We start from the raw sequence: 22,307 nt of genomic DNA on the forward strand, positions 1-22,307 counted from the left end.
CCCATTCTTTATGGCCCAGCTTAAATGCTGTATTTTTTTTTTTTTTACTAAATATATGAATCCATTTATCCCATTTCCTGTGTCTTCCCCCACGCTCCTGCCACAAACATGATCCTGAATCTTATGTTGAATCTTGCTTTTCTTCTTTTTAAAAAAATAGTGTTACTGAGTCTATTTGCATTCCTAAAACGTCAATTTTAATTGCTTTGAACTTTACAAAAATATATCTTGTTATATATAATCTTTTGGATCTACTTTTTCCCATTAATATTATATTGCTAAGATTCATTCATATTGTGTGCTTCAGTTATTTATTGCTGTGTGACAAATTACCCCCAAATGTGGTAGCTTAAAAATGGCACACATTCCTTATCTCCCAGTTTCTCGGGCACAGCTTAGCTAGATCTTTCACTTTGGCATCTCTCATGAAGACACAGTCAAGGTGTTGCCTGTGACTGCAGTCATCTCAAGGTTCATCTGGGGCTGATCCACTTCCAAGCTCATTCAGTGGTTGTTGGCAGAGTTAAGTTCCTCATGAGCTAATGGATTGAGGGCTTCCATTCCTTATTGGCTGTTGGCCAGGGGTTGCCTTCTGTTCCTTGAAAGGTGGCCCTCTCCATCATATTACATAAGAAGAGCCAGGGAGAGAATACCAATAAGGCAAAGTCACAGTCTGCTATAACTGAATTGTGGAAATGACATCCCATCACTGTTGCTGTATTTTCATTAGAAGAAAGTCACTATGTCCAGGCTGCATTCAGGGGCAGGAATTACACAAGGGTATGAATATCAGGAGACAGGGTAAGAGTCACTGGGAGCCCTGTTAGAAGCTGCCTACCGCATGGTATCACTATAATTTATTCATTTTAACTACTATATCCTATTTTGTATGACTATGCTACAGTTTATGCTCCTGTTCTTGGGCTTTGTTTTCCTGCCCAGGATTTTTGCTGTTATGAACAGTGATGCTACAAACATTCTTATACATATGAAGGGGACTATGCTACTCTTCTCTGAATCATTACCAATTTAATATGTGTTCTGCTAGACTGAGCACAACGAATTCCTTGATTAATTGTGCCTGGAATTAATCTCATCCTTTCTGAACTCCCACAGCATACCTCATGTCTTATGATATTTAGCACTTGTTACCTTTTATCACACTTATTTTGTGCATGTCATATTTTCTCCCTTAAAATAATAAGTCGTTGAGGGCAGGAAATAAATTTGATTCTTCTTTGTAATTTACATAGGGACTACACAGCACTTAGTACATTAGTAAGCTTTCAGTAAGCATCACTGAATGAATAATTCTGTCTAAATGTCAGTGCCTAAGTTTTAAAGTTTTAATCTGGCTCCAGTAATCCCTCTGTATTTCTCACTTTTCCCCAGCATGAACCCTTGTTTAGGCAGGTGAATCTCTTTAGCATTCTTTTTCAATCTTTTCCTAATAAATCTAGCCACATTGATCTGCTTCTTCTTCTGTTCCTGTTGAATTTATTGTTTATATCACACATTCAGCATTTTAGTATATATTCAGGCAGTGTGCTCATTTATAGTAGGTGCACAATAAACTTTATTGATTGCGGGATGAAGTAAGTGTCTTATAATTATTTTCAACCAGTTAAGTATTTTTATCCCATCTATATTGTCAGTTGACTGATGAAATAAGCAGATAAACAAATACTGATTTGTTTGAGTAGATTACTATTACTTTTTCTTGGCTTCAGGTATTTTGGGAGTTAATGGAGCCAGAAGGACCTCCAGAATCAGAGAGTTCAGAAAAATCAGTATTTTTCTCACAGCAAGACGATGAAGAAGAAGAAGATGAAGAAGAAGCGAAAGAACCAGAGGAAACAGCCACTCTTAATCCTCTCTTACAACCTGCTCTCACAGGGGATGTAGAAGGTTTGCAGAAGATTTTTGAGGATCCTGAGAACCCTCATCATGAACAGGCCATGCAGCTCCTCTTGGAAGAAGACATTGTTGGGAGAAATTTGTTGTATGCAGCTTGCATGGCTGGGCAAAGTCATGTGATTAGAGCTTTGGCAAAATATGGTGTGAACCTGAATGAAAAAACCACCAGAGGTATTTTGTCTTTTTTCTCTCATTGATATTACTTATGACTACCTAAAGATGCTATGTACCATCTCTAAAGTTGGATAAATTTGATGTGCCTGCTTTATATTTTGCATATATTATATATAGTATATATACATATGAATGTGTGAGCATGTGTATACATGTTGATATAGTATAGCATAGTAGTTAAGTACATAGACTTCACTGTTTTTTTTTTTTTTTTTTTGAAAGAGAGCCTGCATGTGCATGTGTGAGTGGGGGTGGGGAGAGGGGCAGAGGGAGAGAGAGAATCTTTTTTTAATTTAAATTCAATTTAATTAACATACTATATTATTAGTTTCAGAAGTAGAATTTAGTGATTCATCAGTTGCATGTAACACCCGGTGCTCATTATATCACATGCCCTCCTTAATGCCCATCACCCAGTTACCCCATTCCCCCACCCACCTGCCCTCCAGCAACCCTGTTTGTTTCCTAGAGTTAAGAGTCTCTTATGCTTTGCCTCCCTCTCTGTTTTCATCTAATTTTATTTTTCCTTCCCTTCCCCTATGTTCCTCTGTTTCCTAAATTCCACATAAGAGTGAAATCATATGGTATTTGTCTTTCTCTGATTTATTTCACTTAGCATAATACACTCTAGTTCCATCCACATCGTTGCAAATGGCAAGATTTCATTCTTTTTGATGGCTGAGTAATATTCCACTGTGTGTGTGTGTGTGTGTGTGTATATATATATATATATACCTCTTCTTTACCTATTCGTCTGTCAATGGACATCTGTGCTCTTTCCATATTTTGGTTATTGTGGGCATTGCTGCTATAAACATTGGGGTGCATGTGCCCCTTCAAATCATTATGTTTATATCCTTTGGATAAATACCTAGTAGTGCAATTGCTGGGTCACAGGGTAGCTCTATTTTTTTAAGGATTTTATTTATTTATTTGATAGAGAGAGAGAGAGAGATTGAGAGAGGGAGAGCCGGAAGGAGAAGCAGACTCCCCATGGAGCAGGGAGCCCAACATGGGGCTCCATCCAGGAAACCTGAGATCATGACCTGCTGAAGGCACACTCTTAACCAACTGAGCCACCCAGGCGTCCTGGGTAGCTCTAATTTTAACTTTTTGAAGAACCTCCATACTCTTCCAGAGTAGCCACACCAGCTTGCATTCCCACCAACAGTGTAAAAGGGTTTCTCTTTCTCTGCATCCTCGCCAACATCTGTCGTTTCTTGACTTGTTAATTTTGGCCATTCTGACTGGTATGAGGTGGTATCTCATTGTGGTTTTGATTTGTATTTTCCTGATGCCAAGTGATGTTGAACATTTTTTTGTGTGTCTGTTGGCCATTGTATGTCTTCTCTGGAGAAATGTCTGTTCATGTCTTCTGCCCATTTCTTGACTGGATTTTTTGTTTTTTGGGTGTTGAGTGTGATACATTTTTTATAGATTTTGGATACTAGCTCTTTGTCTGATAATACATTGCAAATATCTTCTCCCATTCTGTAGGTTGCCTTTTAGTTTTGTTGACTGTTTCCTTTGCTGTGCAAAAGCTTTTTATCTTGATAAAGTCCCAATAGTTCAGTTTTGCTTTTGTTTCTCTTGCCTTTGGAAACATGTCTAGCAAGAAGTTGCTGTGGCCAAGGTCACAGAGGTTGCTGCCTGTGTTCTCTAGGATTATGATGGATTTACCATTTAGGTATCCATTTAGAGTTTATTTTTGTGTATGGTGTAAGAAAGTGGTCCAGTTTCATTCTTCTGCATGTGGCTGTCCAATTTTCCCAACACCATTTGTTGAAGACACTGGTTTTTTTTTCCATTGGATATTCTTTCCTGCTTTGTCAGAGATTAATTGACCATAGAGTTGAGGGTCCATTTCTGGGTTCTCTATTCTGTTCCATTGATCTATGTGTCTGTTTTTGTGCCAGTACCATACTGTCTTGATGATTACAACTTTGTAATACAGCTTAAAGTCCAGAATTGTGATGCCTGCAGCTTTGGTTTTCTTTTTCAACATTACTTTGGCTATTTGGGGTCTTTTCTGGTTCCATACAAATTTTAAGATTGTTTGTTCCAGCTCTGTGAAAAATGTTGTTGGTATTTTGATAGGGATTGCATGGAATGTGTAGATTGTTTTGGGTAGCATAGACATTTTAACAATATTTGTTCTTCCAATCCATGAACATGGAATGTTTTCCCATTTCTTTGTGTCTTCCTCAATTTCTTTCATAAGTGTTCTGTAGTTTTCAGAGTACAGATCCTTTACCTCTTTGTTTAGGCTTATTCCTAGGTATCTTATTGTTTTTGGTGAAAATGTAAATGGGATCTATTCCTTGATTTCTCTTTCTTCTGCCTCATTGTTAGTATATAGAAATACAACTGACTTCTGTGCATTGATTTTATATCCTGCGACTTTGCCGAATTCCGGTGTCAGTTCTAGCAATTATTTGCTGGAATCTTTTGGGTTTTCTACATAGAGTATCATGTTGTCTGCTAAGAGTGAAAGTTTGACTTCATCTTTGCCAGTTTGGATGCCTTTTATTTCTTTTTGTTGTTGAATTGCTGAGGCTAGGACTTCTAGTACTATGTTGAACAGTAGTGGTGGGAGTAGACATCCCTGTCGTGTTCCTGACCTTGGGGGAAAAAGCTCTGTTTTTCCCCATTGAGGATGATATTCACTGTGGGTTTTTCATATATGGCTTTTATGATATTGAGGTATGTTTCCTCTATCCCTACGCTGTGGAGAGTTTTTCTGAAAAAAAGGATGCTGTATTTTGTCAAATGCTTTTTTCTGCATCTTTTGAGAGGATCATATGGTTCTTGTCCTTTCTTTTATTAATGTGGTGTATCACATTTATTGATTTGCAGATGTTGAACCACCCTTGCAGTCCAGGAATAAATCCCACTTGGTCATGGTGAATAATCCTTTTAATGTTTTTTTAGCTAGTATCTTGGTGAGAATTTTTGCATTCATGTTCATCAGGGATATTGGTCTGTAATTCTCCTTTTTGGTGTGGTCGTTATCTGGTTTTGGGATCAGAGTAATGCTAGCCTCATAAAATGAGTTTGGAAGTTTTCCTTCCATTTCTGTTTTTTGAAACAGTTTCAGAATAGGTATTAATTCTTTCAGTGTTTAGTAGAATTCGCCTGGGAAGCCATCCAGCCTTGGACTCCTGTTTCTTGGGAGATTTTTGATTACTGATTCAGTTTCTTTGTTGGTTATGGGTCTGTTCAGGTTTTCTATTTCTTCCTGTTTCAGTTTTGGTAGTTTATATGTTTCTAGGAATGCATCCATTTTTCCAGATTGCCTAATTTGTTGGCATATGATTGCTTATAATATTCTCTTATAATTGTTTGTATTTCTTTGGTGTTGTTTGTGATCTCTCCTCTTTCATTCATGATTTTATTTATTTGGGTCCTTTCTCTCTTCTTTTTGATAAGTCTGGCTAGGAGTTTATTGCTCTTTTTTTTTTTAAGATTTTATTTATTTGAGAGAGAGAGAGAGAGACAGAGACAGAGCATGAACAGGGGGAGGAGGCAGAGGGAGAGGGAGAAGCAGGCTCCCTGCTGAGCAGGGACCCCCCCCCAATGCAAGGCTCAATCCCAGGACTGTGGGATCATGACCTGAGCTGAAGCCAGACACTTAACTGACTGAGCCATCCAGGCACCCTGGAATTTATTGATCTTATTAATTCTTTCAAAGAACCAGATCCTAATTTCGTTGATCTGTTCTATTGTTTTTATTTCTATATCATTGATTTCTGCCCTAATCTTTATTATTTCTCTTCTCTTTCTGGATTTAGGCTTTATTTGCTGTTCTTTTTCCAGATCTAGGGTGTAATGTTAGGTTGTGTATTTGAGGCTTTTCTTATTTTTTGAGAAAGGCCTGTATTGCAATATATTTCTCTCTTAGGACCACCTTTGTTACATCCCAAAGGTTCTGAACTGTTGTGTTTTCATTTTCATTTGCCTCCATGGATCCTGGTTAACCCATTCATTCTTTAGTAGGATGCTCTTTAATCTCTATGTATTTGTGGTCCTTCCAAATTTTTTCTTATGGTTGACTTCAAGTTTTAAAGTATTGTGGTCTGAAAATTTGCATGTTATAATCTCAATCTTTTTATACTGGTTGAGACCTGATTTGTGACTCAGTATGTGATCTATTCTGGACAGTGTTCCATGTGCACTTGACAAGAATATGTATTCTACTGCTTTAGGATGAAATGCTCTGAATATATTTAACAGAATATATCTGTTAAGTCCATCTGGTCCAGTGTGTCATTCAAAGCCCTTGTTTCCTTGTTGATCTTCTGCTTAGATGATCTGTCCATTGCTGAGAGTGAGGTGTTGAAGTCCCCTACTATTATTGTATTATTATCAATGAATTTCTTTAATTTTGTTATTAATTGGTTTATATATTTGGCTGCTCCCAAGTTAGGGGCATAAATATTTACAATTGTTAGATCTTCCTGTTAGATAGACACTTTTATTATGATATAGTGTCCTTCTTATTACAGTCTTTGGCTTAAAATCTAGTTTGTCTGATATAAGGATGGCTATTCCAGCTTTCTTTTGATGTCCATTGGCATGATAAATGGTTCTCTACCCCCTCACTTTCAACTTGGAGCTGTCTTTGGATCTAACATGAGTCTCTTGTAAGCAGCATATAAGATGGGTCTTTTTTTATTAATCCATTCTGATATCATATATCTTTTGATTAGAACATTTACTCCATTTACATTCAGAATAATTATTGAAAGATATGAAGTTAGTGCCATTGTGTTACCTGTAAAGTCACTGTTCCTGTAGATTGTTTGCGTTCCTTTCTGGTCTTTGTTAATTTTGGGCTCTCCCTCCGCTGAAAGGACCCCCTTTAATATTTCTTGCAGGGCTGGTTTAATGTTCACAAATTCCTTTAGTTTTTGTTTGTCCTGGAACCTCTTTATCTCTCCTTCATTCTGAATGACAACCTTGTTGGATAAAGAATTCTGGGCCGCCCGCACATTTTTCCAGTTTAGCACATTGAATATGTCATGCCATTCCTTTCTAGCCTGCAGGTCCCTGGGCACAGGTCTCCTGCCAGCCTTATGTTTCTACCCTTGTAGGTTAAGGACCTCATGTTCCGAGCTGCTTTCAGGATATTCTCTTTATCTTTGAAATGCATGAATGCAAGCTTTACTATTATATGTCAAGGTTTTGACCTATTTTTATTGATTTTGAGGGGGGTTCTCTGTACCTCCTGGACTTGAATGCCTGTTTCCTTCCCCAGATTAGGGAAGTTCTCAGCTATAATTTGTTCAAATAGACCTTCTGTCCCTTGGAGAGAGAGAACCTTAAGCAGGCTCCACACTTAGCAAGGGACCCACTGCTGGATTCGATCTCATGACCCTGAGATCATGACCTGAGCTGAAATCAAGAGTCAGATGCTTAACCAGCTGTCACCCAGGCATCGTCACAGACTTCACTCTTAATTAGCTGTATGACTTGGGCAAATTACCTAATCTTTTTGTGCTTCTGTTTCTTCATCTGAAAAATGGGAATAATAGTTGTTTTTTCCTTAAAGGATGTTGTAAGGATTAAATAAGATAGTAAATATAAATATCTTATCATAGTAGTTGGCACATAGTAAGCTGATATACAGTAACTGCTTAATAATAATATTGTTATCTCTTTCCTTTGAAGATTTTTTTAGTTTTGCTGTCATGATCTAATTAGCTCTTTTTATTTGGTCACTTTTTTTTTTTCAGATTGCAAATATATTACATGGTCATTTTAGAAAATAAAAGAAAAAAATGACCTCCAGCAAATAGGGAATATACATTTTCTTCATGTTCATATGGAATTTAAAAAAATGGATCACAAGTAAGTCCATAAAGTCTCAACAAATATCAAAGGATCTACAGCATGTAGTCTTTGTTCTCTGACCACAATAAAATAAGATTAGAAAATAGTAACAAAAAGATAACTGAAAATCCTGTATAATTTTGGAAACAAAAGCACACTTTCAGTCATCTCTGGATCAGAGAAGATACACTAAAACTTATGAAATATTTAAGTGACAACAGGATCACTCTATGTCAGACCTGTGGACTAAAACTAAAATTAAAATTCTAGTTTAGGGTGCCTGGGTGGCTCAGATGGTTAAGCGTCTGCCTTCAGCTCAGGTCATGATCTCAGGATCCTGGGATTGAGTCCCACATCTGGCTCCTTGCTCAGCGAGGAGCTTGCTTCTCCCTCTGCCTGCCACTCCCCCTGCTTGTACTCTCCCTCTCTCTGGCAAATAAATAAATAAATAATCTTAAAAAAAATTCTAGTTTAACATATATATTAGAATATAAGAAACATTGAAAATTATAAGCAAGGCATTTAACTCAAGGAGTTAGAAAAAAAGAATAGGATACTAGCAAGCAAAACAATATTTGCTTTATGGGAGTCTCAGAGGCAAAGGGAGAGGGAGGGGCAGGAGAACTGATTAAAAAAATAATGGTTGAAAACTCCCCAAATCTGAGTAATCGAAAGAAAGTAGAAGAAAAATAGGAAAAAAGTAGAAGTGAAGTAATGACATTGAAAATAAAGAAAAGAGAGGATCAACGAACCAAAATCTAATTTAGTGAAAAAGACAGAATTGATAAACCTTTGATAATATTTGATAATTTTTGATATTTGATAATATCAGAGAGGTGGAGAGCATAAATAATAATTACAATTTTAAAAGATGGAGCATACACACAGGAAAAACTAAGACTTAAAAAATCATTACATCGGGCACCTGGGTGGCTCAGTTGGTTGAGCAAGTGCCTTCGGCTTAGGTCATGATCCTGGAGTCCCAGGATCGAGTCTCGCATCGTGCTCCCAGCTCAGCAGGGGGTCTGCTCTCTCTCTGGCCCTCTCCCCTCTCATGCTCTCTTTCACCCTTTCTCTCTCAAATAAATAAAGTCTTAAAAAAAATCATTACATTCATCAACTGATGAATGGATAAAGAGGATGTGGTGTGTGTGTGTGTGTGTGTGTGTGTGTATAAAATTGAATATTACTCAGCCACCAAAAATGATGAAATCTTGCCATTTGCAATGATGTGAATGGAGCTAGATGTATTATGCTAGTGAAATAAGTCAGAGAAACACAAATACCATATGATTTCACTCATGTGGAATTTAAGAAACAAAACAGATGAACAAATGGGAAGGGGGAGAAAGAGAGAGAGGGAACAAACCATAAGAGACTCTTAACCATAGAAAACAAACTGAAGGTTGTTGGAGGGAGATGAGTGGGCGATGGGCTAGATGGGTGATGGGTATTAAGGAGTGTACTTGTTGTAATGAGCACTGGGTATTATATGTAAGTGATGAATCACTGAATTCCACCCCTGAAACCAATATTATGCTATACATTAACTAACTAGAATTTAAATAAAAATTTGAAGAAAAAAATCATTAGAAAATATTATAAATAATTTTATGACAATACATTTGAAAACTTGGATGAAATGGACAATTTTCTTATAAAGTATAAATTACCAAAATTAATTCAAGAAAAAAATAGAAATCTTGACTAGATCATGGTTATTTTGAAAAAATGAATAAGTAATAAAAATAGGCCTCTTTCCCCCACCCCCACCTAATTCTGGGCTCAGACATTTTAAAAGGTAAGATTTACTGCACTTTTAGGGAAAAGGTAATCTCTGGCTTATACAATGTTCAGAGAATTGGAAAAGAGAGTTGGAAAACTGCTTAATGGCCGTAGTAGAAAGAAAAGTTATAGGCCAATCTCATTTAATAACAAAGATGCAAACATCTTAAATAAAATATTAACAAATTGAATCTAGATTGTGTATTACAAAATGTAATGTACTGGGTTGGGTTTAGTCCATTAATGAGAGGTTGATTTTAACATTAGAAAAAAATATTAGTATAATTTACTACATTAAAGGACTGAATGAACAAAACCACATGATAATTTCAAAAGATGTAGGAAGTCTTTTGAAAAAAATGTTGCACTCATCCATGATGAATGCTTTTAGGGAAATAGAAATAGAAGAAACCTTCCTTAATTTTAAGGCTCTCTATCAAAAACCTGAAGCAAACTTACCTAGTATTGAATCTTTATTATTTATTTATGTATGTATGTATGTATGTATGTATGTATGTATGTATGTATGTATGGCGTGAAGCCCAATGTGGGGCTTGGACTCACAACCCTGAGATCAAGACCTGAGCTGAGATCAACAGTCAGACGCTTAACCGTCAGCCACCCAGGCACCTCAGTATTGAATCCTTAGAAGCATTCTTTAAAGTCAGAAACAAGGGGCCCCTGGGTGGCTCAGTCAGTTAAGCATCTGCCTTTGGCTCAGGTCATGATCCAGTGGTCCTGGGATTGAGCCCCGTGTGGGGCTACCTGCTTCCTGCTCATTAGGGAGCCCCTCTCCCTCTCTTCCTTGCTTGTGCTCTCTGTTGCCATCTCTGTCACTATCTCTGTCAGTATCTCTGTCTCTCAAATAAGTAAAATCTCTCAAAAAAATAAAGTCAGAAACAAGACTATGATATTCACTATCATGGCTTTTTTTAAAAAATAAGATTTTATTTATTTATTTGTCAGAGAGCGAGCACAAGCAGGGGGAGCAGCAGGCAGAGGGAGAAGCAGGCTCCTGCTGAGCAAGGAGCCCGATGCAGGACTCGATCTCAGGACCTTGGGATCATGACCTGAGCTGAAGGCAGACGCTTAACCAACTGAGCCACCCAGGCATCCCTGTCATGGCTTTTGTTTGTTTATTTATTTATTTATTTATTTATTTATTTATTTATTTATTTGACAGAGAGAGAGAGACAGTGAGAGAGGGAACACAAGCAGGGAGTGGGAGAGGGAGAAGCAGACTCCCCGCTGAGCAGGGAGCCCGATGCTGGGCTCAATCCCAGGACCCTGGGATCATGACCTGAGCTGAAGGTAGACGCTTAACGACTGAGCCACCCAGGTGCCCCTATCATGGCTTTTATTAATGACTAGGGTGGCGGGGCGCCTGGGTGGCTCAGTTGGTTAAGCGACTGCCTTCGGCTCAGGTCATGATCCCGGAGTCCTGGGATCGAGTCCCGCATCGGGCTCCCTGCTTGGCAGGGAGTCTGCTTCTCCCTCTGACCCTCCTCCCTCTCATGCTCTTGGTCTCTCATTCTCTCTCTCTCGCAAATAAATAAATAAAATACTAAAAAAAAAAAAAAAAAAAAAACACCGAAAAAAAAAACCCACCAAAAAAAAAAAAAAATGACTAGGGTGGCAGTCCTAGCAAGTGCACTAAGATAAGAAAAATAAATAAGAGACATAACACAGTATGTGCTGGAGCTGGCTTTTACCAGCTCTTGCCAGCTGATTGTTAAAATTTCAGGGGTTTTGTAAATTGGTTGACATCACATTGGTAGGTTGAAGTTGGCCATGTTAGGAGTATATATCATGGAAATTGCTAATGGTACAAATCAGGGATTTCTCCCCAGAGAACTAGTGGTAAACATTTACCAGCAAACTGCTGGGTATAAGAATTTGAGTGGAAGAAATAAAACTCTCATTATTCATAGGGATATAGATTTAAATCCAAGGGAATCTACTATTAGTACTAATAGAATGTAATTTAGCAAGAATATGGACATAAGATCAGTACCCCAGGTGAGCTTTCAATATACCATCAACAATCAGGGAAGGTAATAAAAATACAAATCTTATTCACAGCAAAACCATACAGAAATTAGGACTAAATCTGACAAAAGAATTGCAAGACATTTATGGCAAAAAGTTTAAAACCTTATTGAGTTACATCAAAGAAGACCCAAATTGTGTATATGTTTTACACAGTGAGATTAAGTATCATCAAGATGGCAATTTAAATCCAAATTAATTTATCAATCTAGTTAATATCACATTAGGTTTTTTTTAAAATACAAACTGAGAAGCTGACCCTAAATTTCAGTGGGGAAATGATGAAATATTTAATATGTGGAGAACAGTGATTATTAATCTGGAAAAAAAGTTAAATTAGATACCTGTATTGTACCATGCACAAAAATCAATTACAGGTTTATGCAAGATATGAATATGAAAAGAAAAAGTTTCAAACTTTGTGAAAGATAGAGGAGGATTGTTATATTCTTGAGATGTCACTCAATATCTTAAAACAAGAAGTAATAACAAAACCATTAAAAGAAAAGATATATATATTTTATATATATAAATTTAAAATTATATACCAAAGATACTATAAACACAGTGACAAGGTAACACACAGACTACAAGAGGATGTTTGTAATATCTTTTCAACCCACAAAGGACATATCTGCTTAAGACCATCTACTAATCAATAAGAATAATTGAACCCAATAGAAAAATAGAAAAAGGATAGGAACAAGCAGTTAATTCATGGAAGAGAAATGCTTATGGCCAATAAGTATATAAAATGTCAACTTCACTATTAAAAATGCAAATTTAAACAATGAGCTATCACTAACTCACTCGTTAGATTGGTAATTTTAATATCTGTGTATAGTGTAAGAAAGTGGTCCAGTTTTCATTCTTTTGCATGTTGCTGTCCAGTTTTCCTAGCACCATTTGTTGAAAAGACTGTCTTTTCTCCTTGAATATTCATTCCTGTACTGTCAAAAAATTAATTGACCATATAGTGTGGGTTCGTTTCTGGGTTTTCTGTTCTGTTTTATTTATCTATGTGTTGATTTTTGTGCCAGTACCATACTGTTTTGATCACTGCAGCTTTGTAATATAACCTGAACTCCAGAATCGTGATGCCTCCAGCTTTGCTTTCCTTTTTCAAGGTTGCTTTGGCTATTCGGGGTCTTTCATGGTTCCATACAAATTTTAGGGTTGGTTGTTCTAGCTCTGTGAAAAATGCTGTTGGTATTTTGATAGGGATTGCATTAAATGTGTAGATCACTTTGGGTAGTATAGACATTTTAACAATATTTGTTCTTCTAATCCATTAGCATGGAATGTTTTCCCATTTCTGTGTATTTCATCTTCATCTCTTTCATTAGTGTTTTATAATTTTCAGAGTACTGGTCTTTCACCTCTTTGGTTAGGTTTATTCCTAAGTATCTTACAGTTTTTGGTACAATTGCAAATGGGATTGATTCCTTCATTTCTTTTTCTGCTGCTTCATTAATGGTGTATAGATATGCTACAAATTTCTGTATGTTGTTTTTCTATCCTGTGACTTTATGGAATTCGTGTGTCAGTTCTAGCAATTTTTTTGGTGGAGTCTTTTGGGTTTTCTATATAGAGTATCATGTCATCTGCAAATAGTGTAAGTTTGGCTTCTTTTGTGCCAATTTGGATGCCTTCCATTTCTTTTTGTTGTCTGATTGCTGTGGCTAGGATTTCCAGTATTATGTTGAATAACAGTGGTGAAAATAGACATCCCTGTCTTATTCCTGACCATAGAGGAAAAGCCCTATTTTTTTCCCATTGAGAATGATATTAGTTGTGGGTTTTTCATATATGGACTTTATTATTCAGGCCTTATTCATCGTATAACTGAAAGTTTGTACCCTTTGACCGGCCTCTTCCTATTTTCTCCACCTCTCAGTCCCTGGCAAGCACTGTTCTACTCTATTTCTATGAGATCAACTTTTTTTTTTTTCTTTTTTCTTTTTGTTTTTAGATTCCACATATATGTGATACTGTGCAGTATTTGGGTTTCTCTGTCTTATTTCACTTAACATAGTGTCCTTCAGGTTCATCCAAGTTGTTGCAATGGCAGGATTTCCTTCTTTTTTTAAAAGATTTTATTTATTTTTTAGAGAATGAGCGAGAGAGAAACAGCATGAGAGGGGAGAGGGTCAGAGGGAGAAGCAGGCTCCCCGCTGAGCCGGGAGCCCGATGTGGGACTCGATCCCAGGACCCTGGGATCATGACCTGAGCCCAAGGCAGACGCTTAACCATCTGAGCCACCCAGGCGCCCTTCCTTCTTTTTTTTAAAAGGGTGAATAATATTCATTGTGTGTGTATATGTGAACACTGATGATGTATTGGAGCATAACAAGTCATTGGCCTCGAATTAAAAGACTTTTAGTTGAAGGACTGCAGTATAGATGTCTCTATAAAGTAAGAAGATGTATGCCATTTATTTGTGGATGATACTCAGAAGTGGAAAAGAAAGAAAATGGTTTTCAAGGTGATTGATGAATCATGTTTGCTTTCACGATTTCCTTTCTTATTAAATACTGGAGAATTGGACACTTAATCCAAAAGAAGGAGGAGAATGAAACAGTTCTGATAGTCTCAGCTCTCTGTTCTCCTGACTTCTGGTCTATTGGGAAGTGCCTTGTTTTCTTCTTGAGCCAAGGATAGGTCTCTGCAGTTGGCGGTTTATTGATGATGGAACCTCCTCTGGTTCTGGCAGGGCTCTGGTCACTAAACCTGACCATACTCAAACAAGTGTGACCAGAACTAATTACCATTTTAAAATTTGTCTCCCCATGCAACCAGCAAACATTTATTAAGGGTGGTGGAAGAGCCAGACCTTGTGCTGGGAATGGGGGATAGAAAGATGAATGAATTCAGCCTTGGACAAGTTTATAGTTTAGCAGAAAACAGCTATGTAAATAATCACTGTATGGTGGAATAAAGTATGAAATAGCTTAGAGGGGAGATAAGTCAACTTTACCTGGAAGTATTGGACATGGTCAGGGAAGGTTTTATAGAGGAGGCAATATTTCTATTGAATCCTGAAGAATGACCAAGAGTTTACCAGACAAAGGAGAGTTGAGGGATAGGGCATGGCGGACAGTATAGTAATCACAGTGTCCGATTTTAGTGTCACAATATTGCTCATATTCTGGTATACTTGCTCACTATTTTAGGTAACTGAAATACTGGTCTTTTTATAGGTCTAATAGTTTTATTTGATATCTAAAAAATGAAATCTGAGTTACTTATGAATTGAGAACAATAGTAATGATTTAATTGCTCAATGTATACAAAAAGTCAAACTGAAGTTTACAGATTTAGATGATCTACATTGTGGTTTTGTAAAATTTCTGTTATAAGAATAATTTGAGTCCAAAAACTTCCCAACTAAGTAAAATGTGAATCTCATGGTTTTGAAATTGATCAGAAAACTGAAATGGAATCTCTGTACGTGAAAAGACTAAAAAAAACAAATATGAACCAGCCAAGTTTTCTCTGCGGAAAAAATTACAGCTTACTCTTTTTTTTTTTTTTTAAATTTAGAGAGAGAGAGAAAGAGCGAGGGGGGGCAGAGGGAGACAGAGAATCTTAAACAAGCTCCATGACGTGGGGCTCGATCTCACAACCCCAAGATCATGACCTGAGCCAAAATCAAGAGTTGGACGTTTAACCAACTAAGCCACCCAGGCGCCCCCTATAGCTTACTCCTAATAAAAAGATTTCAGTGTTTGCAAAAAAGCAAAAAACTGTTCAGAGATCTCTCTCTTTTCAAATTAGAAGTGAGATAATTTGAAGGAAAATACTTGCTGTTGGAATGCCTGGGTGGCTCAGTCCATTAAGCGTCTGCCTTCGGCTCAGGTCATGATCTCAGAATCCAGGGATCCAGCCCCGCATCAGACTCCCTGCTTAGTGGGGGGTCTACTTCTTCCTCTGTCCTCACCCTGCTCTCATGCTCTCTCTCTCAAATAAATAAATAAAATCTTAAAAAAAAGAAAGAAAATACTTGATGTTAGTTTATAACCACTTCTTTTTTTTTTTTTTTTAAGATTTTATTTATTTATTTATTTGACACACAGAGAGAGAGAGCACAAGCAGGGGAGTGGCAGGCAGAGGCAGAGGGAGAAGCAGGCTCCCTGCAGAGCAGGGCGAGCCCGATGTGGGACTCGATCCCAGGACCCTGGGATCATGACCTGAGCTGAAGGCAGTCACTTAACCGACTGAGCCACCCAGGTGCCCAGTTTATAACCACTTCTAACTAATGTTGAGTGAGAAAAACTTCAGTAGCTAAAAAAATTTGTACAAAAATATCTTGGTGATACCATTGACACACTTAGAAAAATCAAATAATGTTTCATTTGAAATTTTCATGATTAATTACATTTCTTTATTTTTATAGTGTTTGTTTTTTTATCCTTAATTTTTGTTAGCTTTTTAAAAAAGATTTTATTTATTTATTTGTCAGAGAGAGAGAGCACAAGCAGGGGGAGCGGCCAGCAGAGGGAGAAGCAGGCTTCCCACTGAGCAAGGAGCCCGATGCGGGACTGGATCCCAGGACCCTGGGATCATGACCCAAGCTGAAGGCAGATGCTTAACCAACTGAGCCACCGAGGCATCCCAATTTTTGTTAGTTTTATCTGACAATTTATATTGCTAGTAGAATGAAAATATATACTTAGCATTTCTATTTCATACTTATGCTTTTTTGGTATCTTATGTTTATACATTTTCATAAATGTATTAACATTAAAATGTATTAAATAGTTTCACTAATTAAAAAAGTGAATTCTGCACTCCATTTTATAAAATACTAGTATTAATACTAAGTAAACATTAAATTTATACTAGAATTATTTTATTCCATTCCTGTGATTATTTCAGGTAGAAAAAACCCCAGCATATGCAAAGTTGCAGAGGCATGGAACATGATTTAGGGAATTCAAAGAATCTGGTACTGGCGTGGTAGGTGGGTTGTGAGAAATATTCTAGATAGGTGAGTATTTTGCTCCCTGGCCTATTATTTGTTTTTGACTCATCATCCCTGTTCTTGGACTTTGACCTCACCATATACCTTCATTAACGTATAGCAACCCTGAGAAAAGTACTTGTCTTCTCTGTGCTTTTGTTTTCTTATCTATAAATGAGAACAAGCTGGTGCCTGCTTCATAGGATGGTAGTGAGTTCATAGCTGTAAAGCACATAGAACATTGCCTACATAGAGGAAAAGATTCCTTTTCCTGTCTGATCTTTTGCCTCCTATGAATTACCTGCTTAGTTGACTCATTCTGTATTTAGTAACCAGTAGTCCCCCACAAAGAGATTATTTTTTCTCTCAGAATTAACCCCAGTCCTTCCCAGTTCCATTTAGGGTACCTTTCTTCCTACTGGAATTTCTAACGTGTGGCCCTCTGTATCCCTCTCCTGGGATCCAATGCTCATTGCCAACATTATGGGAGGACATTAGGAAAACCCCTTTCTCTTCTGGATGTTTTTGAAATCATCTTATTTAATTGTTTTTCTTCTTCTGGGAAGACAATGGGGTTAATGTATTACAAGGATCTGTGTGTTTCCTCTAGAAAACAGACCATCCCAACAAGGGGAAAAAACATGTAAAGGTGTTTTAAAAACATGTAATTTTTTTGGTAAAAGCCTCTGTTTAGAAATCTTGTTTTATTGTTTTTAAGCTATGTATATTAAATAGGAAAAAAAAATTAGATGTTACCAGTGGCATGTAACTTCAGCCTTGAGAAAAGCAATATAAGGAGCCAGAACATCTCATTTGGAATGGCCTCTTGCTCGCGTGAGCAGTGTCTTGTCTGTAGACAGTGTCTCCCTCCACAGCAAATCAGGGGCCCTGGACCTTTTGGCTGATTGAAGACTTCTGTCTTCAGGCAGAAGGCAAGAACAACGAGGGTGGTATCAGGGTATTTCTCTCTTTTTTTATAGATGATAAAGGCACAATGAGATTCTTGGGCTAGTCTCTATCTTTTCATTTTTGAAATTTCTCATTTGTTGTGATGTTAAGAAAAAAAAAGTTGGGCCAAGGAGGAGAGGTAATTCCAATTTTGGCTGATCCTGGAGTGGATCACTTGATGTTCCTTCTGATTCCCTTCAGGTTATGATTTCCTCAAGACAAAGGTAGTTTACAACTTGATGTAAAACAGACCTGGGATTGTGGGAATGTGGCAAGTAGGGAGCCAGGGAGAGGTTTCTGGAAGGAAGCAGAGGAATCACTTTTCTCTTTTTCCCTACTCTACTTAGTGACAAGCATTTAGGTGCCATTTCCTACTCCTTACAAATCCTTTATTTGGCAACAGACCTGGGTTTGAATCTGCTTTGGCTATTTGCTACCAGTGTGGCCTTGGGCAAGGTCTGGCCTCTCTGACCTTCACTGTCCTTTCTATCTTTTAATGGGGTTAACAATACTGACTTCATAAGGTTCTTGAAGGGGTTGAGTCCAGTTGTAGTACATAAAGTGCCCGGTACATGATAGAGTCAACACATCTATTCATTCTTTTGCTCAATTCTTCTTGTAGTAGCAGTACAAGCCTCTTCGGCCAGTTAAATGAGTCACAAATACATCCTGTGGGTAAGTTAAAACAAGGAACTTTTGACTTGATTAGTGTAAAAAAATTTTAATGATGCCTCCCTAGTTTTTCACCCTCATAGTAGTTGCCTCAGCAAGTCTAAAAAACAACTTCCTAATTTGGTGGGTCATGATTTCAGTTTTAATTGAAATGATTAATTTCCAAACCAAAGGCATACACAGTTGTCATAATTCCTATGATTGCATTAACAATAATGTTAGTGTAATTAGAGTTTGCTGAAATCCCTTGGACTAGAGTCGTGGGTCCAATTGTGTTCCAAAATAGATTACTTCTAGGGAGGTTGCTGTCTTCCTTAGAAGATGTTGAAGAGCTCAGACTTCAGGCTACCTGTGTTGGTATCTTGCATCCATCATTTACTGGCTGTGTTCCTTGGGCAAGTTTCTGGACCTCAGTTTCTGTCTTCTCTGGACCTCAGTTTCCTTATCTGGGGATTATAATAGTTCTGACCTCATGGGGTTTTTATGAACTAAATGAGTGTACTATATATAAAGTACTTAGAATAGTGCCTACCTCACAGTAATTGTTCAAGACTTGATCGTCATTATGATCTTCTGTTCAATAAAACAGCCTGAAACAATGTATTCTGTTTGACCTGACCATCTTCATTCTCTTGGTTAGGTTACACACTCTTACACTGTGCCGCAGCCTGGGGTCGTTTGGAAACTTTGAAAGCACTGGTGGAGTTGGACGTTGATATAGAAGCGCTGAACTTCCGGGAAGAAAGAGCACGAGATGTTGCTGCTCGGTATTCCCAGACCGAGTGCGTTGAATTCCTGGACTGGGCAGGTAAGGAGGCCTACAGGGTAGTAGTGTAACCAAATTAACGAGCGTTCACTCCTTGGTAAGTCACAGAACCTACCCTAGGTGAGTTTTCTCACAAAGTAAACTTTATTGGCAGCAAATAAGGAGATCATGGAGGGTAACTTCCAAAGCTATGACTCCCCAAGCAAGGGTGCATGGGTTCCTTTTATTTAGGGTTAGGATATTTAAAAAGGGGATCCTTGTCATTGTACAGGCGAGCATAAGGCCCCCCATGCACCTTAAGGAAACATGCCTATACATACATTGTATGTTATGTAAATGAGGCTTGGGTCCTCCTTGGGTGGAGATTTCAGTATTAGAGTGAGATAAAGATAGTTGTGGGTTATTCTAGAGGTCACCCGATGGCCCATCTGTGCTCAAACTGGTCTGGGTAGTCTGGGCAGTCTGGGCTGGCTGGAGGTCTCAGGGCAGTTGCTATTGTGTAAGGGGTGGTTTCGGTTTCCATTTCCTGAATTAAGAGATAAGCGGGAAATAAGTGCTTAAGGAAAAAAAAAAATATGGGACAGAGGTTGGTGCGCGCAAGCAGGTGGGTAGTAAAGGTCGGGTCTTGGGATCTAGCTGGTGACAGTAGAAAAGGACTGAGTGATGGATTTTTTTTCCCCTATGAGTTATAGGTTATACCATCAACAAAGCAAGAGATGATTACCATTTTCACCTTTTATCAAGTTTTATTTGTACATGTAATCATAGCTGGTGATAGTGTGTGAAATCCACTTTTTTTTTTTTTCCTATTTTGCTATTGATCTCAAACATTGTACTTAATAGAAACTCTACATATTGGAAGTTAGTTGATTGACTAATTTGTAACAATTTCACCAGTAATTTTCCATAAGAACGTATGTATGATATATGTTAGGGGCCATTTTCTGAGAGACTTAGGCAGAGTGGACCATTTCTTTTCTTTTTTTTTTAATGGTGTATTTGAGTCATATATTTGCTTTCCCAGGTAGATACAGTTATAATAATTTAAAATGACTTTTCAGGCAAAATTAATCTATAGTGTTAGAAGTTAGAATAGCAGTTACCTTTCTCGCATGAGGGGAATTTCTAGGGTGTAACTTTTTTTTCTTGATCTGGTTGCTGGTTCCATGATGTGTTCATTTGTGAAAATTTATTGTGCTGTACATTTGTAATTTTTGCACTTTTCTGCATGTATGTTAAAGCTGCAATCAAAAGTCAAAAAGCTATGTGCTATTTTGAGTTTTAGTGATATTTTGCTACATTCATTTCCACAGCCCTGTAGAAGATAGCTTAGGGATTCCAGGGAGATAATACCTGTGTAATTATGTATGTGTACACACATTGGTTAAAAAACTAGTACTTGTGAAGTTCATGGCATTCATTTTGCATAGTTCTCTTGCATTTGTGCTTTTCAGCAAGCATTTATTAAATGCCCACTATGAGTATAGCATTGTTGCAGGTACAACTGGTTGTTCCTGCCCTCTGGACATTGGTTAGGTGGGGGATGATAAGCTATAGACATAAATAACATCAGAAAGCCTATGAATAAGGGTTAAAATCAGCAGAGGAGGTGGTCCATGCTATGGGGTGGTCAGAGAACGTGAAGTTGGAGCATGTTGGAGTTGAACTGGGCCTTGGAGAATGGGTGGGATTTTAATACATTAGAAGGGGACAGGGTGTGAGCACAGCCTGAGGGCTGGGGATGAAAGTGGCATATTGAGGGACAGTGACGAGATTGCCTTACCAGAATAGCAAGTTGTAATTTGCAAATGCGGGCTACAGCACAGGTGGAATCATAAAAGAGAAAGTACATAGGCTTTTGAATCAAATTGCTGGAGTTTATATGCTGGTGTCTCCGTTTGAAACCTATGTGACCTTGGACAAGGTACTTAAATTCTTTATACCTTAGTTTTATTTTCCAGAAAAGGGACCAATAATAGATCCTACCTCTTGGCAGTTGTGAGATGATATAAAGCACTTCCCACAAGGCCTGGTGTGTGATTAGCACTTGAAAAATGCTAATTTTTATTACAGCCAGATAATACCCTGAAATGCCAGGTTAAGGTGTTTTCATTTCATTTCTGTTGCAACTGGGAGCCACTGAAAGTTTTATGTAGAAAAGGAAGAGGATGAAAGTGATATTTAGGAAGAGTCATCTGGTAGCAGTAAGGAACTTGCTTATCAGTAACATGAGAGGGGGACTGGGAGAATAGAAATAAGGAAATTGAGGGAAAGTAGCACATTTGGAAAGAAAAAGATGAGTTATATTTTGCGGATTATTTTGCAGATAATTATCCACTTGTACTAAATGTTTTCTAGGGGCAATATTTCTAAGAATAGCTTCAATTTCATGGTGAGATCTGTAAGTAAAAAGAAAACAAATAGCAAAGAATTTAAGCAATCTCCCATGAAGTTATTGTAGCTGAAATTCACATTGTATAATTTAAAATCCATTTTTGAAGAATGACCCATGGTACTTAAAAACAAAACAAAACAAAACAAAACACAAACCAGGGACAAATTTAAATGTAACTTTTCTGAAAAGAAACAGTTTGGAACTTATGGGTGTGGAGTTCCAGCTGTTTTCTTCTTCCTAATATCCATCTGTTTCGTTTGGGTCCTTACATTCTTGGGGGAATTATACTTAACATTTCCTAAGAATTGAGATAAAAGAAGACTACAATACTATATAAACGAGTATCCTGTTTTCAGATCAGCGATGGAATTGTAAGGATTGGAGCTTCATGGTAATGTAGCTGGGGAATGTCAGAAACACAAACTATTCAACAAAACATTTAACATTTGTTTAATTCAGACTTAATGAGAGTTTAAACCACTACTATTTCTTGTTCTAGTGATTAGAGTATGAGTCACCTGGAGAAGTTTAAGGGGTTGAGGACTCCCTATGTTGCCAGCTGGACTGGGGAGACCCCCCTGGGCCCGGAGGCCTCTGCCCAGCCCATCCCCAGGATGTCACTGAAGGCTTTTGGTCTCCTCACTAGAAGGAATTCATGGGCAGACCAGACACAAAGATTGAGTGGTGCAAGTAGGAGAGTTTATTAAAGTAAGAATACGCTCTCAAGATGTGAGAGCAGGTGAGCTTGAGAGAGAGCTGAATGCCCTGGTTTGGGGTCTCTATCTTTTATTGACAGTTGTTAACTA

At 37.7% G+C, this 22,307-nt stretch overlaps 1 protein-coding gene across 1 annotated transcript in view; it reads left to right on the top strand.

The window, feature by feature from the left end:
• Positions 1-1,735: 1,735 nt before the first annotated feature.
• The window catches only part of ANKRD45 (ankyrin repeat domain 45), a 48,895-nt gene continuing 28,323 nt past the window's right edge, over positions 1,736-22,307 (top strand). The window contains exons 1-2 of the mRNA XM_045876170.3: positions 1,736-2,088; positions 18,981-19,148. Coding sequence (XP_045732126.1) covers positions 1,746-2,088; positions 18,981-19,148 — 511 coding nt within the window. The 5' untranslated portion in view covers positions 1,736-1,745. The remainder of the gene's footprint in view (positions 2,089-18,980; positions 19,149-22,307) is intronic.

Source organism: Mirounga angustirostris, unplaced genomic scaffold (genome assembly GCF_029215605.1).
Source record: "Mirounga angustirostris isolate CCGP_5_RB_7025 unplaced genomic scaffold, mMirAng1.0.hap1 SCAF_6, whole genome shotgun sequence".
Classification (NCBI taxonomy): Eukaryota; Metazoa; Chordata; class Mammalia; order Carnivora; family Phocidae; genus Mirounga; species Mirounga angustirostris.